The 25,039-nt window shown below is 46.1% G+C and overlaps 1 protein-coding gene across 1 annotated transcript in view; it reads left to right on the top strand.

Moving 5' to 3' along the window:
- Positions 1–337: 337 nt before the first annotated feature.
- The window catches only part of plppr3a (phospholipid phosphatase related 3a), a 54,471-nt gene continuing 29,769 nt past the window's right edge, over positions 338–25,039 (top strand). The window contains exon 1 of the mRNA XM_067968659.1: positions 338–431. Coding sequence (XP_067824760.1) covers positions 351–431 — 81 coding nt within the window. The 5' untranslated portion in view covers positions 338–350. The remainder of the gene's footprint in view (positions 432–25,039) is intronic.

Genomic DNA, 25,039 nt, shown 5'->3' with positions numbered 1-25,039 from the left:
AACTTTCTATGATTCTACACTGGGGCAAATGGTCTGTTTCTGTGCTGTAACTTTCTATGATTCTATCATTCTTTTGGTTTATGTCTTCCGTAGTTCTTGGTGAGACATATGTTTTGTAATTACTTCCAGCTATCCATTATTTACATGGGGTAAGAGTTAATGAACATACTATAATGATTAGAGAATAAATTACTTGATGTATATATTCAGAAGACACTTTGCATCATACCACAAACAAGGCTACATTATCAGTGGAGTGGAATTGGAATGATATTATAGCAACTCTTCTTTCTCTATAGCAGGATATGTGACTTGTCCCTGGTCCTGTGGCAGTCACAGAAAGCGTCAGAATGATCTCTGCAAAGGAAAGGCAGAAGAGGAAACTCTCAAAGGACAGCATGACCCTACTCCCCTGCTTCTACTTTGTAGAGGTGAGTTGAATGGCTGTACAGTGTATCGCAGGGTCAGGGCACAACCTGTAGCTAAACGGTGCAGGAAAGAACAGAGTGAGATGCTGACAGCATGCTACTTACTGAACGTATGGCTTTCCCTTCATTCCCCTCTGTTTTACAATCATATCACAGCTCTGACACAGACTGGGACTTCATACACCAGCTACCTAGGCTATCATATCTGTCGTACCTATCACAAGGTATTTAGCTCAGACTAATGGTGTTTTCACTGCACTCAGAACCTAGGCTGCTTATTCGGCAATGGGCATTCAGCCTAATCATATTAAATTACCCATTCAGAAAATAAGACTTGCATTTATAAAGCGCCTTTCAAGACCTCAAGATGTCCCAAAGCTCTTTACAGCTAACGAAGTACAGTCACTGTTGTAATGTAGGAAATGAGGCAGCCAAAATGCCAATAGCATACTCCACCAAACAGCCATGACATAGTGACCAGATAATTTGTTTTTTAGTGATGTTGGTTGAGGGATAAATATTGGCCTAGACACTGGGGAGAACACCCCTACTCCTCTTCAAAGAGTGCTATTGGATGTTTTACACCCACCTGAGAGGGTGGACAGAGCCTCTATTTAACATCTCATCTGAGATGATGGCACCTCCAACAGTGCAGCACTCCATCAGTACTACACTGGAGTGTCAGTTGGGATTATGTGCTGAAATCCCTGGAGTGGGAATATGAACCATAGACCATCTGACTCAGAGGTAAGTGTGCTACTATTGAGCCACAGCTTCTACCTGACACTGGTGGGGTTGTTAGCCTAGGGTGAGTTTTCAATCTTAGTTAGCTTGTCTGGGTAGAATCAAGAGCAATTTAGTGTAAAAGTGAAGTGTCCTGGTTAAAAACATGTCTTGTCAGATGCCTTAAGGAATGTCGGTAAGTTTATTTTCAGGTTGCAGGTGTTTGCATGAGGTGTAAACAGCACAAGCCTGCCTTACCAGCATGGGCCTTATTGCAATATGAAAGCAGTTTATGTGTTACATAGAAATGGGTGCAATTTTAACCTGACCTAACCCGCCCATTGGGAAACTGACTGGGATTGGTTCCAACGCTGATTTTACACCCCACCCGATTTTACACTCCGTTGAAGTGAGTGGAGAGTAATATCAGGCGGGATTTAAAACCGGCGTTCCACCCGATACCGTGGGTTTCCCGCCCGGCAAGTTAGGTTAAAAGCACAGAAATAGGCCATTCGGCCCAACTGGTCTATGCTGGCATTTATGCTCCACACGAGCCTCCTCCCACTCCTCCTCATCTCACCCTATCAGCATATCCTCCTATTCCTTTCTCCCTCATGTGCATATCTAGCTTCCCTTTAACTCCATGTATGCTATTCGCCTCGACTATTCCTTGTGGGAGCAAGTTCCACATTCTAACCACACTTTGGGTAAAGAAGTTTCTTCTGAATTCCCCAATGGATTTATTGGCCGTGCCAATATAACATGCACTCCTCAGGTTTCAGTAGTGCTTTAGTTAGGCAACTGTCTCTTCAGACAGAAGGGGGTGGATTAGGGCAATTAGCCCAATATGGTGATGAATGAGGATCAGTTAGCCCTGGGCAATGATATTAGTAAACTACTACTTCAGTGCAAATGACTGGCAGTGAATAATGACGGTAATAACCTACTCCATCATTCAACGAAAGAGACAGATGGACCAGTCTAGGATTGTACGCAGGGTCCAGCTTCCTGATCTCTCACAAGCCAGTGCAGTGGGGGGATGAAAGAATGGCCTAGCCAACTGACACTGAGTCCTACAGACTGTTCTGAGAATGAAGGACAGGCTCAGCAGTCTGTCATTGATCCTTGCAAGCCAGCACAGATTAAGAATGAAAGGATGGGTGATGGAGGGAAGGGAGGATGTTAACTGGCACAAGTCAGTTGCTGACTTGCCCATTCTCAGAGAGAAGGAGGAGGCCAGTCCCCTGCATGGATACTTACAAAATAGGCCCATTCTGAGAATGAATGGAGAGAGCTGGTCACTTGGCACTAACACAAGAAGACAGTTATATTGATAATTCACAATATACATGGGATGGGAATATTTCCACTGGAGCCCTTCCGGTTGCCCGCGGTAACGTAGGCATAAGAGCCGCGGAAACCCCGATATCATTCTGGTGAATCTGCGCTGCACCCCCTCCAAGGCCAGTATATCCTTTGAGTGCGGTGTCCAAAACTGAATGCAGTACTCCAGATGGAGTCTGACCAAGGCTCTGTACAACTGAAGCATAACTTTCTCCCTTTATATTCCAGCCCCCTTGAGATAAAGGCCAACATTCCATTAGCCTTTTCGATTGCGTTTTGTATCTGCCGACTGGCTTTAAATGATTCGTGTACTTGAACTCCCAAATCTCTTTGCTCCTCCACAGTAGCTAGTTTCTCACCATTTAGAAAATACTCTGATTTATCTTTCTTGGGTCCAAAGTGGATGACCTCACACTTGCCCACATTGGACTCCATTTGCCATACTCACGGCAGACATTTGGGAGAGACGCCCATGGAAACTCAGCCCAAGTTCTTAGATCAGTCCGCCCAGAATCTCTCTGGGTTTTATGGCAGTCCTTATGTCATTGGCCTTATTATGGTTCCATCGGGAATGAAATCGGTCTTCGGCGTTTGTATAAAACGGGCTGCCGATTCGCTTCCGTCCGATTTCATGCGAAGGCCAAAGATCAGTTTCACCCCCATTGTGTCTTAAAGGTATGGTACAAGAATGGAGACTAATACAATGTAAAGAGCAAACAAAGCATGAGTTCCTTTTTTCATTCACCAAGAAAAGGAGATGAATAAAATAGAAAAAGAATATATACAATGAGGCAAAATTTTGCACAACGGCTACGTCCTGGAATATTCGGGCGGATTATCGGATAGTTGAATGCTAGTGCGGATAAAAAAGAAAGACTTGCATTAATATTTTGCGTCTCATGACCTCAGGATGTCCCAAAGCGCTTTACAGCCAATGGAGAACTTTTTGAAGTGTAGTCACTGTTGTGATGTAGGAAACGCAGCAGCCAATTTGCGCACAGCAAGATCCCACAAACAGCATTGTGCTAATGACCAGATAATCTGTTTTAGTGATGTTGGTTGAGGGATCACTGTTAGCCCTGGACACATTTATGGAAGTTCCGTTGTATTGTGGAAGTTACATGAGAATCTATGGGGTTTTTGTGCCCCTTGTGAATGAATCACTGTCTTCGAAGGTTTGGAAAGGGACATAAGTCCTCATTGTTAGAATTGTGTTCATGATTTGACGAGAATTACTGACTTGAGAAAACCCACATTTGTTCATGACGTTATATTAAAGTAACCAGAGGAAACCATCCCCATAGTAACCAGATAATGATGATTCTTAACCCTACTTACGAAATTAATCCTTAGCATGCGATGGAGATGTTTTCTCCCTGGAACTCCTTCCCAAAACCCCTTATTTCATTTAAAATCTTTCTTAAAACCCATCACTTTGACTAGGCTTTCCTAACTGTCCCACCAGAGACCGGCAAAATTGCAAAAATCTGAAACCCGACCCCAACCTGCCACGAACACGCCGACTTCCGGTTTAACCACGGTGGGTTTGGCTGCGGCCGAGTAACCCGCTCTGGAGAGACGGGTCAGTGATTATAATATTTAAATGAGGCTCCTTTCATGAGATTTTAGCAGCGATTTGAAATTAACGCCTCCTGCACGGGTTTCCCGGGACTCGGAAAATTCGTCAGTGAAACAGAGGCGAGATTGAGCGTCACTTCATGGGGATGGTTAAAGGTCAGATAGGAATAAAAGCTCAGTGCTCAGAGCTGCTTTCTCAGTTCCCTCTGGGAAACAGTTTGGTGAGAATACTTGTTGTGAGAGACTTATTTGTAAAGTTTGGAGGTGTTCACACAGAGAGCATCAGGATGGGTGCACCTTGGCTACGTTAGATTGGACTTATGAGGAAGACAATCAGCATCATCAGCAGCAAAGACGTGTTGTGGAGGGAGCTGCAGGTGGGCAACGGAGGGGTGGGCAACGGAGGGGTAGGCAACAGAGGGGTGTCGAGGTCGCAGGAGGCACCACCCACCTAGCAGGGTGCACAGACAGAGGCTCAGCTTCCTTGACCTCTCTGAAGAGCAGTGCTCTCAAAGGCTGAGGTTGTCACGTCTGAAACCTGCAGCCTCCTAGAAGAGCTGCTCCATGCTGGACCTGGTGTCCACACGTTACCAATGGCTGTGAAAGTCACCACCGCCTTCAGTTTCTTTGCCTCTGGTTCCTTCCAGGGCGCTACTGGAGACAGAGGTAGAGTCTCGCAGTTGGCTGCACATCAATGCATACGGCAGGGGATGGATGGATTGTTTGCCAGGGCTGAGAGGTATGTAAACTCTCCCTGTGATGACAGTAGCCAGAATGAGCGGGCACTTGGATTTGTGTCTCTGGGAGGCTTCCCAAAGGTTCAGGGTGCCGTCGATTCCACACACGTGGCAATCCGAGGAACACCAGATCAACCAGGAGCAATCATCAACCGCAAGGGATTTCACTCCATCAATGTTGAGCTGATGTGCAAACATAAGAAAAGGTTCCTGCAGGTCTGCACCAGATTCCCTGGGAGCTGCCATGATGCTTTCATACTGCGGCAGTCCAACATCCCCGACCTGTTCGTATCTGGAACCAGCCTTAAGCAGTGGGTGCTGGGCGACAAAGGATACCCCCTTCAAACCTGGCTGATGACTCCTCTGAGGAACCCCACCAATGAACCCCAAGAGCGCAGCAACGACAGCCATTTGACAACCGGATCTGTCATCGAGCAAACCATCAGCACGCTCATGATGCGCTGCAGGTGCCTGGGCAGGTCTGGAGGAGCCTTCAGTACTCGCCAGCGAGGGTCTCTGGGATCATTGTGGTGTGCTGTGTTCTGCCAATGGAGAGGAGGAAGATGAAGATGGGGCCAGACCAGCTGATCACATTGCTGCTCGGGATGTCAGGGATGTCCTGATAGCTCCAAGGTTCAGTTCATCATTCACACTGGACCAAAGTAACTACCACATCTCCGGCCCCTCCCACTCCCACTCCCACAAAGCAATCCTGTAACCAACGATCCACATTGTACATGCACCAATTGGTCTCAGTCAATTCATGTCTTCACATTCATCACCAAGCAACTGAAAACCTGAGTTGCCACTCGCTGGGCAAGAATGGTGAAGACGGGGAAGTGGTGCAAATGAATACATTTTATGTGAATAAATAAATAAAATGAAACTGACTAACAACATTTTCATAAACCTCCATGTTCAGACCCTCGGTGAACTACAATGTTTTTCTTTTCCTTTCCCTGCCGTTCCTACACAGTGCGACCCCTGCGGCTTCAGCCGAGGTACAGGCCGGCTACTCAGACCCCTGCTCCGACTGCTGAGATGCTCACGGTCTGTGAGAGGGCCCCGCCATACACTGCTCCATCTGCACCTGTGCAGGGGCAGACTCGGCCATCGGGAGAGGGAGGCAGCATGTCGGGTACTGGTGTGGGAGTGGGGGCAACGGGTGAGAGGTGGGAGCACTTTGAGTGGAGTTCCCACTTCCATGTCCCCTTTCCCCTTTCATCCCTCTTCTGGGCCAGTGACACATCACTCCTACATATCAGTAGGAGAGCAGCTTGGAGCAGATCAGTGACACCTTGTAAGGCCATGGCTAAGGTATCTGTCATTCTGTTTAAAGCGGCAGACATGTTGGAATCCAAAGTCTGCACGGCCATGGTCAGGGCCTGTATGGACCGATTACATTGCCGTGATTGCAGTCCCACAGAGGAGGCCACTCTATCTATGGAAGACATCCTCACAACGGTCTGCCACCTCAATCCACAATTGCTCCATCCTCTCTGCTATTGTGGCCGCCTGCCAGTACCTCGCACATTTGCTGCTGACCCTCTACCATTCTCCTTTTCAACAATGGCCACTGGGGTTCAGCATCTCTGCCCAGCTGAGCAGAGCCTGGAGGAGCGAGCCCTCCGACGCAGACTCTCTGTCGCTGTCCCTGCCACCACTCTCTGCTCGTGCTCACTTGTGTACTGTGACTCACCAGTCTAACTGTCTAACAGGACCCACCAAAGTGCTCGTATCTGCACTGGTGCCTGGTTCGCACGTGTCCTGTGACAGTGGACGCTTGAAAGGAATCAGCTCCTCTGAGGAGACCTCGTCCGGAAGGGCCACGGGCTGCTGTTCCTCGCGTGATGGCCCTGGAGGGGAGAAGAGACGGATATGATTTAGTCATGGGAATGTCAAAATGTTACAACTCAGCATGATTAAGGTGATCATATTTCACCCGGTGCTGGAATCAGGTCAACATGACTTAGTCTTGTATGAGACGTGGGTCGGAGATATTTAATGCTGTCACCATGCACCAGTGAAGTCCCAGTCTCTCCGTCTCCGATGCCCATGGACGCTGATATGCTGCTTATCTCCACGGCCTCTTCCTCTGCAGATGTCGGCTGTGGCGGGCCACCTCCAGTCCTCTCCCTCTCCCTTGTATTTTGTGCTCCCTTCTCCTGCAAGGTGGGGAGTGATAGACCTATGAGAGTCAGTAAGGCATCTGTTCACCCGATGGAGCAGTGCATTCGGTGAAGGTTACAATCAGGCAGAAGCATCACATGCGTTTGAGGGCGTGTGCTGACGATCGGGTGAGCTGACTGAGGTGGGATCACATTGTGTGAGGATTGTGGTGGATGGGTAAATGGGGAGGGGAGGAAGTGCATAGAAAGTGAAGGATGGATGCTGCTGAAACTTAAGTGTCTGTGAGGAGTGATGGGAATGGAGTAAGCTTGACAAGACAGAGTGAGGGGGGATGTGCTCTACAGGATGTAGGTGAATCAGCAACTGTGCTCACCTTTCCAGACCTGGTTAGGTCATTAAACCGCATCGTGCTCTGGATCCAGGTACGGTGCACAATGCTCCCGCTGCTCACCTCAGCCACCTCTGACCAGGCCGCTTTGGTCACAGCAGCAGGTTTCCTCTTGCGAACTGTGCATTGGCCCTTTAAATAGCTGAGCTGAGATCGAGTCATGTGGGTGTGTATCATGCCCACTCACGCGTGGTGGAGACACGAAACCCGGAAGTAAAATGATAATGAGGTATCCATTTTGAAATCAGATATTCCCACACGTCCTGCGATCTTCTGTGTTTCGAGCCCACTATGCACCCCCCCCAACTCAGATCCCGCCTCTGTGATGATATCGGGCTCATGGAGTAAGTCACCAGGAATTGATTTGGACATTTTAAATGGGTTTAAGAGACATTCCGCTGTTTTTCAAGAGAAAGATAAGGGATTTGGGAGATGAAGGCAAGTTCGGGTTAATTTTCAGTTTCACCATCTGGGTGATAATCTTGTGGAGCGGATCGCCCAGCCATTGTAGAACCTGCCCGATTTTCATCTCATCGATATCAAGGGAATGAAAATCAGGCGGATTCTACAATGGGTGGGCGTTTGCACTCCGCTAGATCGCTGCCCAGGCGGTGAAGGTAATAAATCCCCCCCATGGAGTCGATCTATGAAATAGGCACAAGTTTGCTGAGCCTAAAGGCCTCTTCATGTCCCAGATTGTTTGTCCCTCATCAGCCTTGGGTTCTGATCAGGCTTTTCGCCTCTCCCGGGAGATTCCATGATGGGCAGGAAGTGTCTTAATCATGAAGCAAAAGGGTATCAGGACTGTATGGGACAAGCTGGATGGACCAGCTGTCCTCATCCTGCCTGGCATTTTCCATATGTTCCCAAAAAATTCTCACATTCTTATTTATAATTGATAAGTAACGGTGCGTATTGCACAAACTGCCCAGGTCTGTTGGGAAATCCCGGGGCTTTGCTCACGACTTTCCGATATGCACTGGTTGCGTGTGCAGCCGTGCTGCAAAATTTACCCGGCAGTGTCTGATTTATCTCTGGCTCAGTTTTGACGTTTATCTGGTAGACACACTGAGCACAGTGGGAGCAGAGTGACAGGTAAAAGGGGGATTAAGGTGATAACGGAACGGTTGCTGTAGTAAATGACAGTCTGTAACTCGCGCTGTGAGTAATATCTACCTTCACTTTGCAACAGAACACACGCCAATCCACAGTACAATACATGAGTCGCTGGCAGGGAGGCAGATTGTACGATTAAACACTCCTGATGCAATGCTTTGTGTAAGAGGAGTGCATTTTGGGAATTCGTCGACAGAGTTCAACCTATGGATGGGGAGAAATAAGGGGATGAAGTTAGGAACAGGAGGAGGCCATTCAGCCCCTCGAGCCTGTTCCTCCATTTAATGAGATCATGGCTGATCTGTGACCCATCTCCATATACCCGCCTTAGCCCCATATCCCTTAATACCTTTTGGTTAACAAAAATCTATCTATCTCAGATTTGAAATTAATATTTGAGCTAGCATCAACTGCTGTTTGCGGAAGAGAGTTCCAAACATCTACCACCCTTTGCATGTAGACGTGTTTCCTAACTTCACTCCTGAAAGTCCTGGCTCTAATTTTTCGGCTATGTCCCCTAGTCCTACACTCCCCAACCAGTGGAAATAGTTTCTCTCTATCAGTTCCCCTTAATATCTTAAAAACATCAATCAATTCACCCCTTAATCTTCTAAATTCCAGGGAATACAACCCTAGTTTGTGTAATCTCTCCTTGTAATTTAACCCTTGGAGTCCAGGTATCATTCTAGTAAATCTGCACTGCACTCCCTCCAAGGCCAATATATCCTTCCTAAGGTGCGGTGCCCAGAACTGAACACAGTACTCCAGGTGTGGTCTAACCAGGGCTTTGTATAGCTGTAGCATAACTTCTACCCCTCTAGTCCTCCAGATATAAAGGCCAGCATTCCATTAGCCTTTTTGATCCAAGTTCTCAATATGTGTTCCCAGGATATAAGCTCTCTGCTGGGAGCTCAATTTCATAAACTGAAGCCTGTAGCCTTTTCTTCCCCCCCGGCCCCCCCGACTCTTTGTTTCACTGGACGTGCTGAGCTCCATTCCTGTCATATGAAACACTCCCACTTAGGAAGGAAGGCCTCGTAAAATTGAGGTCACTGGGAAACTATACAGTGGCTGGGGTCATACCTGAGACAAAGGAAGATGGTCATGGTTGTCAAAGGCCAATCGTCACAGCCCCAGGATATTGCTCGAGGAGTTCCCCAGGGAAGTACCCTTGGCCCGTTATCTTCAGCTGCTTCATAGGTGACCTTCCCTCCATCATAAGGTCAGGAGTGGGGCTGTTCACTGATGATTCCACAGTGTTCAGCTCCATTCAGGACTCCTCCGATAATGAAGCAGCCCATGCCAGCCTACAGCAGAACCTGGATAATACCTGGGTTTGGGCTGTCAAGTGGCAGGTAGGAATTGCGCCACATAAATGCCAGGTAATAAGTATCTTGACCAAGTGGAAACCCAGCCACCTCTCCTTGGCATTCTACCGCACCGCCATTGTTCAGTCCCCCATCTTGAGGGCCACCATTGATCAAAAGCTAAACTGGACCAGCCATAACAACACTGGCTACAAGACTAGGGCAGGGTCTCAGTACTCTGCAATGACAGATTCACCTCTTGACCCCTCAAATTCTCTCCAGCATCTGCAAGGTTGAAGCCGGGAATGTAAAGGAACACTCTCCACTTGCCTGGATAGGTGCAGCTGCAAAAACACTCGAAGCTCGACACCAACTGGGAGAGAGCTGTTTGCTTGATCAACACCCCTGCCACTGGACTCAATATGCCAGCCCTCCACCACTGGCCACTGTGACTGCCCTACGTACGATTAACAGGAAGCACCACAGCAACTCACCAAAGTTGCTTCAACAGCACGACCCTCCGCTGTGACATCTGCCACCGAGAAGGGCAAGTGTACCATAGTGGTGGGAACACATCTCCAAGGTCCCCCGCAAGTCAGACACCATCCTGACTTGGACACAAACTGCCGGTCCTCCTTCATCGCTGGTTCAGAATCTTGGAATTCCCAACGAAGCAGCATTGCAGGAGCACCATCACCAGCAAGAAGGCCCATCACCAGCAAGAAGGCCCATCACCACCTTTTCAGGGCAACTAGGGATTGGCGATAAATGTGACCTTGTCAGACTTGCCCAAAATCAATATTTTGTAACAAGCCTCCTCTAACATTGTCAAAAGAAAGACTTGCATTTACATTGCACCTTTCGCGAACTTAGGATGTTCCAAAGCGCTTTACAGCCAATGAAATACTTTTGAAGTGTAATCGCTGTTGTAATGTAAGAGTGCTGAGCCCTGTTTCTGCCCTCCTTGCCCATTACACAGGGCATTGCTGTAGCTTGGAATGGAATGCTCAGGTAATGGGCACGATATGCTGCAGTACCCATCAATTCAAATACACTCACTAATCGAGAGAGATATATGTGTGTCTGTCACAAAATCCAGTTAAAGCTGCCTTCTGACTGAAGTGAGCTGTGCTGACCAGGAAATCCCTGACTGTGATAAAATTTGTATTTATCCTGAGAGTCCTGGCTTGGCAGGAGCTGAGTGACCTTCGGAACATGAGCTCATTAGACACAACCAGCCCTGTCCTGTGCCTGGTCTGAGGCCCTGCTATGCATGCTGGGAGCTGTAGTCCAATAAGAACAATTGCTGCTCATCAGACTACAACTCCCAGCATGCAAACCAGACCATAGAGTAAACACAATTGCTTTGAAAGTTTTGAGGATAAATGATTATGTACTTACATATTCCAGTACGGACAGGTTCTATATTTTAGCCTTTTTTTTCCCGAGGGGGGTAAGCTCACCCCGATGAGGGATGTCAATGTTTCAGCGTTAAGATTAGTCAGGAATTTGCATATCTTATCTGTACCGTCCGGTCTGATGTCTGGAACATGAGCCTCCTTATCTACTAAAGAGAGGTACATAGGAACAGGAGGAGGCCATTCAGCCCCTCAAGCCTGCTCAGCCGTTCAGTTAGATCTGTACCTCAACTCCATTTACCCGCCTTTGCTCCATATCCCTTGTTCCCTTACCTGATAAAAAAAAATCTAGTGATCTCAGCCTTGAAAGCTCCAATTATCCCTTTTGGGGGAGAGAATTTCAGATTTCCATCATCCTTTGTGAATACATCTCTGTTTACAGGTGCAGGGCTCAGATCACCATCAAGTGGGCACAGAACACTTGTGACACAGCCCAACAGACCTGGCATTCCTCCACTGGTCCCTGCCTTCCTGCTCCAGACAGTTCAGTTATGGGTGGGATTCCCACTTTGCAGCTCTTTGGTGCTTATGAACGTGCAAAAGTGTAGGAAAGGAAAAGACCCACTGGTCCATCTAGCCCATCGTGCTGCCCAATGCATCACGATACAGACACTCTCCACTCCACTCAGCCGTGAAATCTCCTGGGAGAGATGAAAAACCAGACAGTGGGTAGCAGAAATGCTGATGGTGGCAAAGCAAAAGATGCAGAGCCATTGGCATATAGATATTCATTATCTCTTGCTTCTGTTCTCTCTCTCTCTCTCTCTCTCTCCCTCTTCCCACTTCTCTCACTCTCTCCACTTTTCTCGCCCCCTACTTCTCTCTCCCTCTCCTCACTTCTCCCTCAATGCAAGAAGTCTGATGGGCAAGGCAGATGAACTCAGGGCATGGATGGGTACATGGGACTGGGATGTTATAGCTATTACTGAAACATGGCTAAGGGAGGGGCAGGACTGGCAGCTCAATGTTCCAGGGTACAGATGCTATAGGAAAGATAGAGCAGGAGGTAAGAGAGGAGGGGGAGTTGCGTTCTTGATTAGGGAGAACATCACGGCAGTAGTGAGAGGGGATATATCCGAGGGTTCGCCCACTGAGTCTATATGGGTAGAACTGAAAAATAAGAAGGGAGAGATCACTTTGATAGGATTGTACTACAGACCCCCAAATAGTCAACGGGAAATTGAGGAGCAAATATGTAAGGAGATTACAGACAGCTGCAAGAAAAATAGGGTGGTAATAGTCGGGGACTTTAACTTTCCCAACATTGACTGGGACAGCCATAGCATTAGGGGCTTGGATGGAGAGAAATTTGTTGAGTGTATTCAGGAGGAATTTCTCATTCAGTATGTGGATGGCCCGACTAGAGAGGGGGCAAAACTTGACCTCCTCTTGGGAAATAAGGAAAGGCAGGTGACAGAAGTGTTAGTGAGGGATCACTTTGGGACAAGTGATCATAATTCCATTAGTTTTAAGATAGCTATGGAGAAGGATAGGTCTGGCCCAAAAGTTAAAATTCTAAATTGGGGAAAGGCCAATTTTGATGGTATTAGACAGGAACTTTCAGAAGTTGATTGGGAGAGTCTGTTGGCAGGCAAAGGGACGTCTGGTAAGTGGGAGGCTTTCAAAAGTGTGTTAACCAGGGTTCAGGGTAAGCACATTCCTTATAAAGTGAAGGGCAAGGCTGGTAGAAGTAGGGAACCTTGGATGACTCGGGAGATTGAGGCACTAGTCAAAAGGAAGAAGGAGGCATATGACATGCATAGGCAGCTGGGATCAAGTGGATCCCTTGAAGAGTATAGAGATTGCCGGAGTAGAGTTAAGAGAGAAATCAGGAGGGCAAAAAGGGGATATGAGATTGCTTTGGCAGATCAGGCAAAGGTGAATCCAAAGAGCTTCTACAAATACATAAAGGGCAAAAAGGTAACTAGGGAGAGAGTAGGGCCTCTTAAGGATCAACAAGGTCATCTATGTGCGGAACCACAAGAAATGGGTGAGATCCTGAATGAATATTTCACATCGGTATTTACGGTTGAGAAAGGCATGGATGTTAGGGAAATTGGGGAAATAAATAGTGATGTCTTGAGGAGTGTACATATTACAGAGAGGGAGGTGCTGGAAGTCTTAACGCGCATCAAGGTAGATAAATCTCCGGGACCTGATGAAATGTATCCCAGGACGTTATGGGAGGTTAGGGAGGAAATTGCGGGTCCCCTAGCAGAGATATTTGAATCATCCACCGCTACAGGTGAGGTGCCTGAAGATTGGAGGGTAGCAAATGTTGTGCCTTTGTTTAAGAAGGGCGGCAGGGAAAAGCCTGGGAACTACAGACCAGTGAGCCTGACATCTGTAGTGGGTAAGTTGTTAGAGGGTATTCTGAGGGACAGGATCTACAGGCATTTGGAGAGGCAGGGACTAATTAGGAACAGTCAGCATGGTTTTGTGAGAGGAAAATCATGTCTCACTAATTTGATTGAGTTTTTTGAAGGGGTAACCAAGAAGATAGATGAGGGCTGTGCAGTAGACGTGGTCTACATGGACTTCAGCAAAGCATTTGACAAGGTACCGCATGGTAGGTTGTTACATAAGGTTAAATCTCATGGGATCCAAGGTGAGGTAGCCAATTGGATACAAAATTGGCTTGACGACAGAAGACAGAGGGTGGTTGTAGAGGGTTGTTTTTCAAACTGGATGCCTGTGTCCAGCGGTGTGCCTCAGGGATCGGTGCTGGGTCCGCTGTTATTTGTTATTTATATTAATGATTTGGATGAGAATTTAGGAGGCATGGTTAGTAAGTTTGCAGATGACACCAAGATTGGTGGCATTGTGGACAGTGAAGAAGGTTATCTGGGATTGCAACGGGATCTTGATAAATTGGGCCAGTGGGCCGATGAATGGCAGATGGAGTTTAATTTAGATAAATGTGAGGTGATGCATTTTGGTAGATCGAATCGGGCCAGGACCTACTCCGTTAATGGTAGGGCGTTGGGGAGAGTTATAGAACAAAGAGATCTAGGAGTACAGATTCATAGCTCCTTGAAAGTGGAGTCACAGGTGGATAGGGTGGTGAAGAAGGCATTCGGCATGCTTGGTTTCATTGGTCAGAACATTGAATGCAGGAGTTGGGATGTCTTGTTGAAGTTGTACAGGGCATTGGTGAGGCCACACTTGGAGTACTGTGTACAGTTCTGGTCACCCTATTATAGAAAGGATATTATTAAACTAGAAAGAGTGCAGAAAAGATTTACTAGGATGCTACCGGGACTTGATGGTTTGACTTACAGGGAGAGGTTAGACAGACTGGGACTTTTTTCCCTGGAGAGTAGGAGGTTAAGGGGTGATCTTATAGAAGTCTATAAAATAATGAGGGACATAGATAAGGTCGATAGTCAAAATCTTTTCCCAAAGGTAGGGGAGTCTATAACGAGGGGGCATAGATTTAAGGTGAGAGGGGAGAGATACAAAAGGGTCCAGAGGGGCAATTTTTTCACTCAAAGGGTGGTGAGTGTCTGGAACAAGCTGCCAGAGGCAGTAGTAGAGGCGGGTACAATTTTGTCTTTTAAAAAGCATTTGGACAGTTACATGGGTAAGATGGGTATAGAGGGATATGGGCCAAGTGCAGGCAATTGGGACTAGCTTAGTGGTATAAACTGGGCGACATGAACATGTTGGGCCGAAGGGCCTGTTTCCATGTTGTAACTTCTATGATTCTATGATTCTATGATTCTCCCCTCGTCTATCTCTCCCTCTCCCCACGTCTATCTCTCCCTCTCCCCACATCTATCTCTCCCTCTCCCCACATCTATCTCTCCTTCCCTCTCCCCACATCTATCTCTCCCTCTCTCTCCCCACATCTATCTCTCCCTCTCTCTCCCCACTTCCCTCCCTCTCCCCACATCTATCTCTCCCTCTCTCTCCCCACTTCCCTCCCTCTCCCCACATCTATCTCTCCCTCTCTCTCCCCACTTCCCTCCCTCTCCCCACATCTATCTCTCCCTCTCTCTCCCCACTTCCCTCCCTCTCCCCACTTCTCTCTCTCCTTCTCTTCCAGTCCATCTTGCCAGGAAACCTACCTTCCAGTCTTTCTCTGTAACCCCTTCTAACTCTCCTCCAGTTTCTATCACCAGGACACATATCTCTCTCCCACTTTTCCCTCCAGTATTCCCTCTATTGTGGTCGCAAGACACAGCCTGAATCCAGTATCAAACCCTGACTGGACACCAGGACAAAGCGGAGTGAGGCTCCTTGAAGTTGGGAGGAACACTCCGATTCACCTCAGAGTCATTTGGTGCCGTTACACTGCATTTTCATTCTGACTCTAGTGTTGGTGTGAAGGGGTTTGACTTTGAGCCAATATTAAACTGTGGAGTGTGAGTGGACTGTCAGTGTGACAGTGACAGAGGTGAATTTTGGATCATTCTGTGTTTCAGGTCAAGGTTCTAAGTGAAACGAGTACAGAGAAAGAAAATCCTTTTGTCTGGTTTGAGAGCGGGTCTGAAAGGAAAAATAATAAGCTTCTCCCTCTCTGCACCACAGAATCCACCTTCTTGAAAAGAGAGCTTTCCCCCTATAGTTAAAGATGGATTTGAATCCAGATCACACAATAGGGTTCAAACATCTTGTATCACCTAGTCATCCAGCAGAGAGCTTCATCTCCTCTGTGTGGGCTGGAGTTAATCCTGGATAAAGAGTGCAAAGAGGAGAGGAAGTTATGTTACAGTTATGTAAAGCTCTGAAGAACTGCGTTCAGTTCTGGGCACCGCACCTCGGGAAGGAAATATTGGCCTTGGAGGGGGTCCAGCACAGATTCACCAGAATGACACCGGGGCTTAGAGAGTTAAATAATGAGGACAGATTCCATAAGATTGGCTTGTATTCCCTTGATGTGGAGATGCCGGTGATGGACTGGGGTTGACAAATGTAAGGAATCTTACAACACCAGGTTATAGTCCAACAGCTTTATTTTCAAATAAAACTGTTGGACTATAACCTGGTGTTGTAAGATTCCTTACATTTGTATTCCCATGAGCGTAGAAGATTACGGGGTGATCTAATTCAGGTGTTTAAGATGATTAAAGGATTTGATAGGGTGGATAGAGAGAAACTATTTGCTCTGGTGGGAGAGTCCAGAACAAGGGGGCATAACCTTAAAATTAGAGCCAGGCCGTTCAGGGGCGATGTCAGGAAGCACTTCTTCACACAAAGGGTAGTAGAAATTTAGACCTCTCTTCCCCAAAAAGCTGTTGAGGCTGAGGGTCAATTGAAAATTTCAAAACTGAGATTGATAGATTTTTGTTGGGAAAGAGTATTAAGGGTTATGGAGCCAAGGCGGGTAAATGGAGTTAAGATACAGATCAGCCATGATCTGATTGAATGGCAGAACAGGCTCGAAGGGCTGAATGGCCTAGTCCAGTTCCTATGAATGTAAACTGACTGAATTACCCAGCACTTCCTCGCTATTCTGTTCCACTCCCACTATTGCCCTATTGCTGCTGTACTGACCTGTGGTGATAACAGGGACATTGCAAGATGCTCAACTTAAATAGACAAATTCCTCTACATTCTGCCATACAGCCCAAGGCACAACCCCTCTCCCGGCCGTTTCCTGCCCTTTTGTAGCCCTCTTACAGCACTTTGCTGTCCGACTGTCTGTGTAGCGTCCTCTTTCCAAAAACCAGCCTGTTTTTTGTGGTGTCTCTGTTCTGCTTTTAAAAGGCTCTCGCTTTGTGTCAAAAAAGCCTCCCCCTCTTGCAGGCTGAGAGAGATCAAAAGGAGTTTCCAACACATTGCTGAGAGGTGTCTTTCCAAATACCTGAACAAGTTACTGAATCACCCATCGTTTGGTTCCTGGGAGAAACAACCTCCTATTGGCATATTTACATAGAATTTATAGCACAGAAAAAGGCCATTCAGCCCAACTGGTCTATACCTGTTTAACCGCCATGTTAACCACCATTCTGCTAGGTACCTCATCTTTTTAAACTCATAAGAATACAGTTTGCTTTTAAAAACCCAACAATAAAAGTATCTCTTTTTCAGATCTTTACTGTGGAAAAATGTCTTAAAACACTAAGATACAAGTTAAGGTAAAAAGTATTTTCCACACAATTTGCGTCTATTTCTGTCCTGGTGATTGTGTTACTGAGTTTACTGTACTTTGCAGGGACGGGAAGTCTGTAAACTTCAGCTCATCCAAAACTCTGCTGCCCCCTATCCTAACTCGCACCAAGTCCCATTCACCCATCACCCCCTGAGCTCGCTGACCTACATTGGCTCGCCGGTCCAGCAACGCCTCGTTTATAAAATTCTCATCCTAGTGTTAAAATCACTCGATGGCCTCGCCCCTCCCTAACTCTGTAACCTCCTACAACCCTCCGAGATCTCTGCGTTCCTCTAATTCTGGCCTCTTGCTGTCTAGACCCTAAGCTCTGGAATTCCCTCCCTAAACCTTTCCACCTCTCTACCTCTCTCTCTCCTCCTTTAAATCATTCCTTATAAACTACCACTTTGACCAAGCCTTTGGTCACCTGTCCCAATATCTCTTTCTGTGGCTCGATGTCAAACGTTTTTTGATAACGTTCCTGTGAAGCGCCTCAGGACGTTTTACTTTGTTAAAGGCGCTATATAAATGTTCTTGTTGAGTCTGTTGTGCTTTTGGACATGACCTTTGCAATGTTTCCCTGTGTCATTATTAACCAGTTACTGATCATAGCAGCACGGTGCCCTCTCCACACAACGCACTGACCTTCTTTAGTTTAGTAATTCCATCCTGTCCACTCTAACTATTCCACTTATACCCCGTCAATAAGGTGCTAATGCATGCAGCGCAGATCCGTGAATCTTGCTTTGTAAGCAGAAGGAGTTCAGCTGGGACACTGAGCCCTGTGCAGTGCGGTGACAAGCCGACTGACAGTAATTGAGCAGAGCTGCACAAAAGATGTGACTGATAGTTATGTATCAGCGATAAAGAAATGACACATCAGATCGGTGGGCAGTGCGGACTCTGCTGCCCCATTAGTGATGCTGGACTCCCGAGGAACTCAAACTAATATCATAACCCTCTCTCCGCAGACATTTTATAAGTGAACCACTCTGTATATGTATGTGTGTGTGTGTGTGTGCGTATGTGTGTGTATATGTATGTAAGTGTGAGTGATTACATGTGCGTGTGCGTGTGTGTGTTTCTGTGTGTGTATATGAGTGTCAGCCTATATAAATGCATGTTCTTTTGCTTCTTCTAAATGGCCAACCGATGCAGCAATGACATTGATACATTAAAGAAAAGTTATAGAGAAATCACAGCATAAGTACCAGTGTAAACACAGCAGTTTGTACAGTGCTCAGGGACAGGCACAGTGTGCATTGGCAGGTAATCCAGCTGTGCTTTATCAAATTCCCTTATCTTAAATTAAATGTCTGTGTTAGTGTGGAAGTACAGTACAGTGCTGGAAGGTAAGGACGAGGTGGCAGAGTCAGATATTCACGCCTGTGTATGATGCCTGTCCTACAATCAGTAAAACAGTAACTATAGTCTCTATATCTGATCCTTCAGGAACCAGGGCTGGGATCTATCCAATCTAATCTTGAATGTTAACATAGGGCCAGATTCTGCTGTAGCAGGGCGTCCTAAAAAAATAGAGTCCAAGGAATTTAGCAGTGGGACCAATGCCTGCGTAGATTGGGTGCAAGCCGTCCCACTGCTAAATTGGCACGCTGTATGCTCGTTTTATGTCCAAAAAATCGGGCGCGACCCGTACCAATTTCTATGTCCCTCACACTCTGGCCTTGTGTGCATCGCCCCCTCCCTTTGCCCCTCCATTGGTGACTAAGCCTTCAGCCACCTCAACCCCTGAACTGGAACTCCGTCATTAGCCTTCTCTCCAGTTCTCTCTCTACTTTTAAAGATCTGTTTGAGACGTATCTTTCTGACCAAGTCACCCTCCTAATCTCTCCCTTACTGGTTCAGCCTCGGCTTCCTCATTTATTTTTATTCCTTGGGGCATTTTTTTGTGTTACTTGGGCTAAAGGTTCTTGCTGTTGTCCTTTGATTTTATGGGCAAATTTAAAAAAAGCTCTCCAAGGGAACAGAAATCAATGGACCAAATTTTGCTGTAGCAGGGCATCTACAGTGCGTCCTCTTAATTAGACTTGTTCCTGGACCCTTCAGCTGCAAAAAATTTTGCCCACAAAGTTGCTGGAAGTGCGAGCTGATAACAAGGGAAATGGGGCATCTGGGACCTTAGTGAAAGACAGGGCCAACAGAGATTAACAACTGAGATTTAAGGATTGAGGAAGGACTGAGAAGGAGGGTGAATTAGAGTGGGTGAGTTCAATGTCAAATGAGAGAAAGAAAGAGAGTGAAAGAATGATTGGATTAAGAGACAGAGAAAAGAGACAGAAAGGAAAAATAAGAAAAAAAAGTGTAAAACATTTATAATTTGACATTTTTAAAATCTTCAATTCACAACCTGAAGGAATGAGACTCCACACTTTTAATTATTCACTTTGTGGGCCAGAGAGGGTCATTGGCAATCATTAACAATTATCACGTCGTTAAAATGGTACTTAATGCTATTAATAACTAGACTTAACTTTCTGTGGCGAATTTAATCGGTAATTAATGCGCAAATGCAGCAACTTTATGAAACTCACGGGGAGATTGAGGGTGAGATGCCGTTTACCTGAAGCTAACTGCGGAGTGGCACAAATCGTCCAGCAACTTGTGGCGATTTGCAATTCACGGGGCATCTCTTCCTCGCCATAAGTTGCTGGCTGATTTGTGCATTAATAACGGCACATGCCGTTATTTTTTTAGCAAATTCCGGCCCATAGTTTCTGCCTCACCCACTAACCCTGGAAGTCACTTCCACAGACTCACAACTCTGGGTATGAAGAAGTTTCTCCTGCCCTGTTTTCAATCTCTTACATTTAATTTTGTACCTATGGCCCCTCGCTCTGGACCCTTCTACCTACCCATCCTTTCATAATTTTAAACACGTCCATCAGTTGTGGTGTCAGCCTTTGCTCAGTCGGTAACACTCTCAGAAGCTCATGGGTTCAAGTCTCTACCCCAGAGATTTGTGCACGTAATCTAGGCTGACATTTCAGTGCAGTACTGAGGGAGTGTTACACTGTCAGAGGTGTGCCGTCTTTCGGATGAGACGTTAAACCGAGGCCTCGTCTGCCCTCTCAGGTGGATGTGAAAGATCCCATGGCATTATTTCAAAGAAGAGCAGGAGAGTTCTCCCTGGCGTCTTGGCCAATATAATCTGGCTATTATCGCATTGCTGTTTGTGGGATCTTGCTGTGTGCAAATTGACTGTCACGTTTCCTACATTACAACATTAACTACACTTCAAAAAAAAAGTACTTCTTCGGCTGTAAAGTGCTTTGGGACATCCTGAGGACGTGAAAAGTGCTATATAAATGCAAGTCTTTCTTTCTACCATATTACCCCCTAATCTGCGTCATTCTAATGAAGAAGTCTCAATTTTTCAAGTCTTTCTTTGTACCAGACAGCATCTCAGTGAATCTGTGTTGTTCCCTCTTTTTAAGGCCTCAATATCCTTCCTATAGTGTGGAGCCCAATGCTGTACACAGTACTCTAACTGAGGTCTTATTAAGATTTTAAATAGGCTTATAATTACCTGTTATGAAGTCCTAGAAGTCCATAGATATTTTATAACCTTATCAACCTTAGGTGCTGCCTTTAATGCCCTAGAAATCTGTACCCCCAAATCTCTCTGCCCTTCTACAGCCCCGAGCCGACTTCCACGTCCTTTTCTGACTGCAGACTTTGTCAAATTTTTTATGTTTTTAAAAATATACAAGGCAAACCCACGGAAAGCTCCCTCAGACACTCTCCTTCCTCCCTCAGATCAGGCTGACACCCTCCTTCCTCCCTCAGACACTCTCTTTCCTCCCTCAGATCAGGCTGACACTCCTTCCTTGCAGTATTATTCGCATCCCTCATTTTGGAGTCGTGTATTATTGACACCATTAGCTTGGTACGTACCACACCCAGAAGTCACCCAAAGATTTTTAAAAGAGAAAATTGGAACAGGTGATTATTTTAAGATTTGTTGCCTGAAGTTGACAAAATCAGGCAAATTAAACATCAGTTTTGTGCAGCCAAGCTAGAATATTCCACTGACTTAGAACCACTGAATATTGATGACAGAGAGGTGAGAGAAAGGTGGAGGAGAGAGAAAGATAGAAAGCCAACCCAACAGCTTTAGTGTACGCCGTGACTCAGGGGTAGCACTCTCGCCTCTGAGTCAGAGGTCGTGGGTCTCAAGTCCCACTCCAGAGACTTGAGTCCAAAATGTAAGCTGGCACTTCATTGGCGTGCTCCACTGGCTTTTGGATGAGATGTTAAACTGATGGCCCGTCTGTCCTCAGCACTATTTGAAGAAGAGATGGGGAGCTCTCCCTGGTGTTCTGGTTAACGTTTATCCCTCAACCAACACCTAAAAAACAGATGATCTGGTCATTTATTACATTTGTACGGAGTCGTACAACACCAGGTTATAGTCCAACAGTTTTATTTGAAATCACAAGCTTTCGGAGCTTTGCTCCTTCGTCAGGTCACCTGACGAAGGAGCAAAGCTCCGAAAGCTTGTGATTTCAAATAAAACTGTTGGACTATAACCTGGTGTTGTACGACTCCGTACATTTGCCCACCCCAGTCCATCACCGGCATCTCCACATTTATTGCATTGTTTGTGGAAGCTTGCTGTGCGCAGATTGGCTGCCGGCCCTGTATTACAGCTCTTCACTTCAAAACTGGCCGTAAGGGAAGTTTGGGACGTCCTGAGGTTATGAACAAGATTCGTTAACAGCGGAAAAATCAGCAAATCTCAGCATGCCCGTTTTGACAGAAATAAAACTCCTGAAAGAGATTTGTGCAGGAAATTGCATTTTCTGTTCAATAGCAGCTGAAGGGATGGCAAAGCGATGGAGATAGAATTAGCATACAGGCAATGAGAAGCAAAGATTGTCAGTGTGCGTCAGGGGAGAAAAAAATCTCCCAAATGTTTTCATTTAAAGGTGGGTAATGGAGTCAGATATATTCAGGCTGTCTCTCAGTGGAGCTGCACTTAAAGTGCAAAACTGCTGACAGACTTTCCATTGACTTGTCAATCTTGACATGAGAGGCAATGAAGAGGGAAAGTATCAAACAGAAGCATCCCACTGGTGCAGCTGGAGATGGTCTGTGGTTGAATTTAAAATGGCTTCACGGCGCTTTGTCAGTGTGAAGCAGTGTGTTGTGTTGGCTCCATGTGATGTGCTGTCTGGCTTAACAGAGGCTTTCTTGATGCAGTCGCTGGACACTCCTTCATTAACTCTTGATTTGTAGTGGTCAGGTACACATGTGTGTGTGTTTTTATATATATATAAAATATGTCGACATGCACGAGATACCTCCAGCAATAACAGCCTGCACTGATTGGAAAGGTTTTTAGGTCAACGATCTTGACTGACTAAGCTCAGAGGGCGCTTTTAAATGCAGCTGGGAACGGGGTCTCCGGAATCTGCCTCAGGGAGGGTCTCACCCTGAAATAATTAACGCCGGATGTTGAAACAAATGCCTGCATGAGAAGGAAACTGTTTCATGCAATGAATAAAAAGGCCGAGCCCAGTTCTAAGGCCGTCATTGACGGGAAATCATTGAAATTGACTACTCATTCCATTTTCTGCTCATTTAAAAAAAAAAATTGCCCCTAATGACAGAATCAAAAGGGTTTCTGAAAGGGTTTTTGTTTTAATGCAGACACAGAATGACCTGAATTTTCCCTCTGATAGCTCTGGGCGCTCTGAGGTACTGCCCATGGTGAGATTCTGCTTGACTTGTCACTGGTTCTTGCACAAATGGCTTGCTCTCCAGTGCCACTGGTAGGAATCTATCATGGGCTCGTGTTGAGGGGACATGTTGGTAAAGCATGAGGGAGGCTTGGGGTTTCTTGGTCTAGTAACCCACTTCAGGTATTCTACTTGAACACAGAGGGGTGGGTCGGGGGGGAACTGGACCTTGTTGCATGTGTTTTTTGGACACGTAACGGGGGCAAAAAGATCCAATTTTGCGGGGCTATGTCCTGCACCCCAAGGGCACCTGTATTACGTCTGACGCCATTTTGGCTCGGCCGATATTCAGGCATCCTTGGTGGCTACCTTACACCAGCATTAGGCCCCTTGCATATACTAATGAGGGGCCTAACGCCTGCTCATGGGCCCCTCCTGGAAATTCATCTGCACTAAACCGGGCAAGTGACGGGCTTCACTTGGGCTTCAGGGTTCTTCAGCAGCCTAACCAAAGGACCTTAACTAAATAAAAAATAGTCTGATTATCTCCTGTGAAGCACCTTGGGATCTTTTACTACATTAACGGCGCTATGTAAATGCAAGTTGTTGTTGGAAGAGATTTGTGGCTCACAGGACCTTCAAGGGGAGAAGGACCATAAGGAGAAGAACCATCATGTCCTCAGAAGATCTTAATCTAGCCTTTAACAGTAATGACCTGGGATGACATAACTGTAGACTGTAGAATGATATAGGAGGAACCATCTTCAGTGGCCTTTTATCATCTTTGTCTTTTCTTCTAATTGTCGATTTTTAAAATATTTCTTTCCCCCTTGTGAGGAAACCCCGCTCTCTGGTCTCTGTCTCCTCCACCCTGAATGGACAACTGAGATTGGGACCTCGTTTTATGGCGAAATCACAGGCACAAATTAACAATGTTGAGGTGCAGTTTATTGGGGTATCTACACATCGTCTCATCCCACTGCCCATTTCATGACCAATAAGGTTTTAGTTCCACTTATATTTCAGCACATTAAAGTTACAAGATATTTATAATGCATTTGAGAAAAAATAATTGAGAACTTGAGAAGATAAAAATATCAAAAGATACCTTTGGCTTCTAGGACTTGGGTTCAATTTGAACCCCAGCAAGATGAAATTCTCCTCTCATGGTAGGTGGTGAGGGTCCTGTGAGAAACGTATTTGAACGGTTTCAGTTGTTTTAATGATTGACATAAAGTTGGCCACAGTTCAGGACTAATTGGCACCAAACAGGCAATTTCATAGAAGCTACTGGCATGTTCAATATGAGATATGGAAATCTCACATTAGTGCAGTAGGGGGCCCTCAGGAACCCAGTGGTTAGGATAGGGAACTCTGTACCAGGCCAATTTGTGTCTGGCCTGGGGCATGCCTGATACCAGCGATTGGTAGCCAAAGTGTAAAAACATTCATTTCCCCAGCATATAAAACATTGTAATTATCTGCTCTCCTGTGTTATCAGCTGAATACCACAATGCAGTCACAGGATGTGCTGACTCGCTGTAAAACCAGCACCAAAATCCAAATGAGTGTCTTGTTTCCATTGTAGAAGGTGGTTGCCTAGGGATAGTTTACTATTTATAGCACCAGGACTTCTCTAATGTCAATGAGATTAAAAAACACATGTTAAATTACATAAAGAAAGGTTATCATCTTCAGCCCTTTGTTTGACAAAGCACTTTCTATGGTTTCTCTATCACTGAACTGAGCTTCATAGGATGTAAAAAATCAGAGTTTTCCCAGTCATTGATTAACGTGGAACTGAGCCATGCGGACCAGGGAAAGGTTTCTGTTTCGATCCTCAGTCTGTGCTGAGTTAGCAGAGCTCAGGATTAGCTGTGTTGCCCCCCAAGAGCAAACAGCTGCTATTGTCCAGGCCCACACACATACCTGCTCATCCACGCTTCGAAAAACATCTGGCTGATTCTCACCCTGTTAAAGACGGCGAGTTGCCTCCTCTGCATGTGCAAGGTTTCAGCACAAATGCAGAACTGGGGAGGTCCCTACATTTGATAATGCTGAAACCCTCATC

The sequence above is a fragment of the Heptranchias perlo genome, chromosome 29 (assembly GCF_035084215.1).
Source record: "Heptranchias perlo isolate sHepPer1 chromosome 29, sHepPer1.hap1, whole genome shotgun sequence".
Classification (NCBI taxonomy): Eukaryota; Metazoa; Chordata; class Chondrichthyes; order Hexanchiformes; family Hexanchidae; genus Heptranchias; species Heptranchias perlo.
The sequence above is the reverse complement of the archived record's forward strand: the minus strand, read 5'-3'. Positions and strand labels throughout refer to the sequence as shown.